The sequence below is a fragment of the Marmota monax genome, unplaced genomic scaffold (assembly GCF_021218885.2).
Source record: "Marmota monax isolate L192 unplaced genomic scaffold, Marmota_monax_Labrador192_F-V1.1 WCK01_AAM20220418_F8-fsc00017, whole genome shotgun sequence".
NCBI lineage: Eukaryota > Metazoa > Chordata > Mammalia > Rodentia > Sciuridae > Marmota > Marmota monax.
In genome coordinates, this window is record NW_026695241.1 from 18,924,617 (window position 1) to 18,931,357 (window position 6,741).

The 6,741-nt window shown below is 50.0% G+C and overlaps 1 protein-coding gene across 3 annotated transcripts in view; it reads right to left on the reverse strand.

The window, feature by feature from the left end:
• Positions 1–6,520, reverse strand: part of Esrrb (estrogen related receptor beta) — a 163,822-nt gene extending 157,302 nt beyond the window's left edge. Inside the window, exons 1-2 of one of the 3 annotated variants that reach the window (XM_046440786.2) lie at positions 6,345–6,520; positions 5,962–6,111 (exon numbers count right to left, since the gene is read on the reverse strand). In XM_046440786.2, coding sequence (XP_046296742.1) covers positions 5,962–5,963 — 2 coding nt within the window. In that variant the 5' untranslated portion in view covers positions 5,964–6,111; positions 6,345–6,520. Of the gene's footprint in view, positions 1–5,653; positions 5,841–5,961; positions 6,112–6,234 lie in introns of those variants that run through there. The other 2 variants (XM_046440784.2, XM_046440787.2) reach the window with 2 other exon arrangements.
• Positions 6,521–6,741: the final 221 nt, after the last annotated feature.

Here is a 6,741-nt window from a genome sequence, read left to right on the forward strand (position 1 = left end):
AGCTTCATAGGAAGGTCTCCCTCTTATGTGTACCCCCGGGACTGCAGGGTTAAAGTAGGAGGAGGAGCACGGGGCCCCACAGAGTCTGAACAGCCAGAGAAAGCAGGTAGGCTTACAAAAGCGAGAGAAGAGAGTGTGGCAAAGGAGGGAAATAGTCACAGGAGAGAGCGGTTCAGCAATTAAATCTGACATCGACTTAGACAAAGCTTCTTTACTAAACAGGATAAAATTCCTGGGAAGTTTCATGCACACGTGAATAGAAGACACACACACGCGCACACACACACACACACACACACACATCTCTCCCTCGCCCCCTGCTCCACCCCCACCCCTCTATGGACAGAGGAACATGGAAGCAGGAGGGTCAGGGAATAAAAGGGACTTGGGCAAGGACCATGAAATGCTACCGGGACATGAAAAGGCAAACACAAGACTCATGGCATTCATGGCTTCAAATCATTCCTGCATGATTAAGAGGACAAAGGGAATGAAGTGCCCCCTGGGGAGGAGAGATTCTGCACTTTGCACGCATTTGTTGAACATATATTATGTGCCAGCCAGTGCACTAGGCACTGGGGACCTCAAAGGTGAAGACTAAGGAGGCCAAAAGGGAGACAGTGGCAATCCAAGTGTTTAGAATAGTACCTGCCAGCTGCTTGGAGGGGGAGCAGAAAGGAGGCAGTGAGAAGACGGAACACTTTCTAAGTTCGAGTGGCACTGTGATTCGGGTTCCAGACCCCTGCTTTGATCAGGAACCAAATGGCTACCCATGGAGGAAGAAAAGGAGAAGGGACTTTTGCCTGGCAGTACAGTGAGTCCCCATGCAGAGATACGGGAGTGTTGAGGACATCGGGACTAGGGCATCTCAGGAGAGGCCATTTCTTGCAGGTGATATGTACTTGGTCAAGTGGTCACATTAGGAGGGAGGCTGACAGAGCAGCCACCTGCCACCTTGTAGATGCATGTGCCATCTTTCTAGCCAGGCCAGGCCTGGTCTACCCATGGGAACGTGCAAACTGCCCTCTGATACTGTGGGGTAGAGAGGTGTGCAGGGAGCCAGATGGGCTTTGAGATCTTCACGGGACTAAAGCTGAGTGGGACCTAAGAACCAAACTGCTCCTGAGAGCCAAAGCCAAAAGATGGACGAAACTGTTTCCACAGAGTGGAGAGTCAGGCCTTCTCCAATGGAGGGATGCTGCCTGGGCCCAGCTCCTCCTTTGCCCTCCCTTGGGGTCTGAAAAGCCCCAAGGTCTTCCCAACACACCCTGAGCTCTGGCGCCCTAGTGGTTAGCAGTGAACCTCCCTAGTGGTTGGAGGGTGAAGCAGGGTTTTGCTGACTCAGCGCCCAGCTTAACCACCCTAGGGGAAGGCGTGGGAGGCTGTCTAGTGGGGCAATCCTCTGTGTGCAGAAGGGAATACTGTGCCAAGCAAATAAAAGTGCCAACGCTTATTGGGCACAGGGCTAAGCACTTTGGGGCATCTTGTCTTTCCAGCAGCCCACAAGGCAGGTTCTGTTGTTATCTCCATTTAGCAGAGGGGAAAAGGGAGACCTTGAGCGGTTTGGTAGCTCTGGTACCTCAGCTGAGAAAGGGTGGATGTGACCCTTGGCTGTCCGACTCAGCCTGTGCTCTGAACCTCAGCTCCATACCATCCACAGGAGTCACATGTGAGGGCAGGGGGCATGACTGATCACCATGGAGCTGCGCTAACAGGGGAGACTGAGGCACAGCCCTGCTCCTGTGGGGGTCCTGGTGGCAGTGAAGGCCATGTGGAGGAGGTCAGCTAGGGGCTGTGAAAACCCTGAGAGGGAGACGACTTCACAGAAAAGCTGAAGTAGCTGTGTTGAAATGCTACCGGGACATGAAAAGGCAAACACAAGACTCATGGGCCACCACGTTTGAAGCACTAAGAGAAAGAACAGCTCCCAGGGATAGGGAAACAAAAAAGCCAAAGGATCCTAGAAAGAAAGAAATTCTGCTGTCTGGTGCCTCTGCTGACCTCATGGAGCTGGAAAAAAAGCCCAAGTGAAAGGAACAGTCACTGCTCACTTGGTTGGTGGTAGAGAGAAGCACCAGTGCCCATGGAGCCTGCTGAATCGCCCTGCATCCGGGACTCCTGCCCTCCCTTTCCAAACTGAAGAAGGAAATCTCATTCCGGGGGGGAGCCAGGGCCTGTTTAACAGCCATATGGCCCTGACGTTCCCCTTTCCTCTAGCGTACTCAAGAGAATGAGGGGAGAGGGAGGCCAGAAGGCTTGCCTGGGCTTAGACTCCTGACCTCAGCTTGGCCTTGACATTGCTCCACCTTGGCCAAGTTGGCCCTCAGTTCTCCACCTGGGCACAGAGAGCCAGATGGGCTTTGAGATCCTCATGGGATTGAAGCTGAGTGGGAAGACATGTGAGTTACTTTCCAAAGGGAAGAACACTCAGCACGTCAGAGGCAGGACCAAAGTAGGGGAGGCTCCATTCCTCTAGCCTCACCGGGCAGCAGGGGGATCTCCAGGGGCTGGTGATTGAGCCACACCGCTGTCTCCACATCTCACCTCCATGCTGGAGGAGGAAGATTGGCTTGAGGATGTAACAGCGCCCAGCCCCTCCAGGCCCTGGGTGAGCAGAGGACCCCGGTCTGCTCTGGGTGGCCTTGTGAACTGATCCCCTCGCCCCCAGCTCCACCCTACCTTCTACTTTGCAGAGCACAGAAGTTGTACAGCAGCCTGGAAACGCTGATGGCTTAACTGGTTTAATTTTTTTCCCCAGCAGCCCTGAGGGGTTTTAACTCTTTCCTCCTGCAGAAACCCAGCTTTTGGAGTTGAATGTTTAAACTCTCACTGGGAGACTCATAAATATTCGGAGTCACTCTCTCCCTCTCTGTTTGATTAGGAAATGAGCCTTTAACTCAATGTAATCCCCAAGCCATTAACAAAAAAGCCCTCAACAGTTCCACTATTAGAATTTCACTCTTAACCCGCTGAGGATTGAATTAGATTAACATAACTACCCACAATCTGAGTTTATTTTCTGTGCCAGATAGAAATGTGTTTTCAGGAAAGGCGAGAAGGGGGAGGGAAGGGAGGAGGGAGAGAAAAGGGGGGGAGGATAATGAAATGTAAAAATAGAGATAAGAAAAAGATGGACAGATATACGGTAGTGCAGTGATAGGAAGAGGTGCACCATGGTCTATGGTCTAAAAATCCTGCCAGCTGCCATTTTTTATTTATGGGATATTTGGAGAGACCTCAGCTATGTAAAATCGTTTGAATTAGGGAAGCACTTTCCAGGTATTTGCAATTCCTTCCTCCTGGAGATTGATGGTCCTACACCTGAGCTAGCTGTATTCCAAAGCACCTGCTCATTGCCCCCCCTGTCCCCAATTTGGGAGGAGGTCAGAATTGGATGCCTGTGTGCTCCAGGACGGGAGGCCGCATCAAATGATAGGGCATGCTCACAGGCAACTGCTCGCTTCCAGCCACAGAGATTAAACAACGACAAGGAAGGAATGGGTTAGATTCGGCAGACATGAAGTCACAGACGGCCCCGTGACCAATTGTATTTAAGAAATCAGTTTGCAAAAAAAAATGAGTTTGATGGGAGCTCAGACCACATAAAATTAATAGTTATTGAAGCAGAAAGTAAGTAATCAGAGGCTGCCTTATGCAAATGCACCCAAGTTCCCCCCAACTGCATCTCTATAACTAAACCACATCTGGAACCTGAGGATGAAAGCCAGGGCCCCCAGCACTCTACCAAACAAGCCCTCAGCCCCCCAAAAGCATCCACTAATCGCCCGGGGGAGGGGTGCTTCTCACCTAAGTGTTCCAACAAATATTCTTCTCTGCACAGTGTTAATGCTAACGAGAGCACAGGATTCGTTCAGGAATGCAGGACTCTCCCCCACTGCACTCAACCAGGCACTGGGGCCAGCCAGGCCCTAGGGTGCATGCTGAGGAGGAGAAGGAAGGACCTGCTCTTGTGCCAAAAGGTTCAAAAAGTTCCACACTTTCTCTGAGACTTTAAAGACCTGGAAGTTCAGCTTTGCACACAGTGGCCTACTCTGATTTGAGTGAAGTGTCTTGATCACTTGATTCACATGAACTTTAATTAACAATCATCCACCAGCTCCCACTCCTGCATTGTTGTGGGAAAACCTTAGCAGGATGCGTCTATCAAAACAGTCCTTGCAACAGGAGAATTAATAATCCTACATGTATAATTCACTTAGTTCTCTTTTTTCCTTCTGGATTTCATGGACTTTAGTTTCCAAAATAGGTCTTAAATAGTGACATTTACCACCCCTACACACACACACACACACACACACACACACACACACACACCAAACTCCTTATTCTGGATTTCTCCACTGATGAACGTGTCCTTACTACCTGGACACATAAAGTTCATCTTCTAATTTCTCATTGCTTCCTGACCTGCTTTCCACTCTCCAAAATAATAAACAAAGGAATTAAAGACATTAATAACTCTAAATAAAATGCAAGTGAAAAATAAAGAACAACAAAAAAGGAAAGTTTAAGGTTTCATAACCATCAAAATAAAAACGAGATCAAATTGCCTCTCTGGATGTGTGGGCAGGCCTGTGTTAACTTTCATCAACTCTTTTGCTAACAAAACTATTTTGTTTGTAATCCAAAACAATTTAGACTCATTTGCTTTGTTTAATGCTTTCAATTTGTTGGAAAGATCGTTCCTTTGTTAGGATGTTGTTTATGGGAACAAATCAAGAAGTCATCTTCTGCAAGATAACATCTGGTAACCCTTGTACAAGTGAATAGAAACCATGGCAAAAAGAATGAGATACATGTTTAAAGTTGTGCAAAGTATATGTTAAATATCATCACATAATCCTTCCCCCCCAAATTTAGGACTACTGTTGCATAACTGCTATATAGCGAATCTCCCCAAATCTCTCCAATGCAGCTTTGGGGGTTAATGCTATCTATTATCCAGAAAACTAACATCCCACCACTGGATGCTCACGACAGGTAGGCCCTGTGCACGATGGACAGTGGCTAAACTGGGGCGGGGGCATCTCCAGAGCCACCCGATGTGCACACACTGTTGGATTGTCTGAAACAAGCCCGGCTTTGACAAGAATCATAATATTAAGTTTCTCCTTTGGTGAAACATGTAGAGTGATACCCTCTGCACCTCTCCACACCTGGCTCCTTCCTTTCTGACACTCTTCCTCCCCCACCCAAGTTCCCCTTTCAGGATTAAGAAAATGCCAGTTAGTGAGCCAGCCGAAGCCTGCAAGGCAAGACAGCTCCTCAGCTCTCATCTCAGACTTCTCAAAGCAAACTTGCTCCATGGAGGGAAAAGAAGTCACTTCCCTTTGAGGCGCAATAGAAAAGCTAATCACTGGGGCTGTCTCAACTCTCGCTGTACGTGGAAGCTGCCAGGGTGAGCCCAAATCTGTGGGACCCTTCCATCAGCACCTGTCCCTGGGAAGTGGGTCTTCCCCCTCTGTCACCTTCCCCAGCTCACCAAATGCTGGAGCTGCCAGCAAATCAAAGTTTTCACGCTGGGAGACATAACCGCCCTGCTGAGCCGCGTGTAAACTTTGCCTTGCCCTTTTGATTTACTTACTTTTCCTCTGCAAAAAAAAACAAATAAAAACAAACAAACCGGACCTACTGATTCTGAATGAGTTGGTGTAACCCACGGAGCCATCCCGAGACCCTCTGACCTTCCCATGACAGACTGTGGGAGGCGACGTTTTCCCTCCGCCATGCGGGGATGCTTTCTTGTGCAGAAAACCAGGATGAAAAAGCAGGCGTGGGAGATATTTTTATCCATTAGAGAGAGAGGGAGAGAGGGAGGGAGAGAGAGAGAGAGAGAGAGAGAGAGAGAGAGAGCGAGAGAGAAGGGGGGTGTGTAGGGAGAAGGACAGGGAGGTCCAGGGCAGTCTGGGCAGGACCAGAGGGAGAAGTTCGGTGACTTACATGCTAGCGCTGGCGTGGGGAACGGGGCTGCCGTGAACGGTCACTCTCAGGTGTTTCCAGTGGCTGATGACTCGTTGTTCAGCTCCTCCGGCACCAGCTGACAGTCCCCTGTCTGTGTCTCTTTGTGACTAAGGACACAGTACTCCCAACCTATAAATAGATCTCAACTCCGTGATTGATATAACAGGCAGCTGACAAAAAAAAAAAAAAAATCCCACAACCATAACCAGGTCTCAAACAAAACAGCCAAATGCTCTGGACTTCCAAACCTACCGAGCCCCATGCAGATGCCTCGGAATCCGGTGGGCACGAAAGCAGGGAGGACATATATCATCAAGCGGGAAGGAACAGGGAAGGGCAAGTATGGTGGGGGAGATGATGACTTCTCTAGGTGCAGCCTTCACTTGGGGTCACTGGGAGTTGGTGAGTGACAGCCATCAGAGACCCAGGGGAGGAGCCAGGACAGGAGGTCCTGACCCCCGGAAGGAGAGGTCTCCCTGGATCCTGAGCCCCTGGCCCAGTCAAGGCTGGAGTCTAAGTTCTGACTCGGGAGCATTCGTCAGTCAGATCAAGTGCTTTCCACGAAAGTTTCCACTCCTCCTGCCAGATCAGGAGGGGGAGGGAGCAGAGGCTCTCCCAGCTGGGGCAGGGGGGGGGCGGGTGTGGAAGGGCTTCTTGGGGGACAGGCAGAAGGCTCCTGCAGGGTGAGAAGGATGTGCAGGTGAGGGCACACAGAGGCTGGAGTCCTCTGCCTGGTGGGACAGGGTCTTTGAAAAGTCC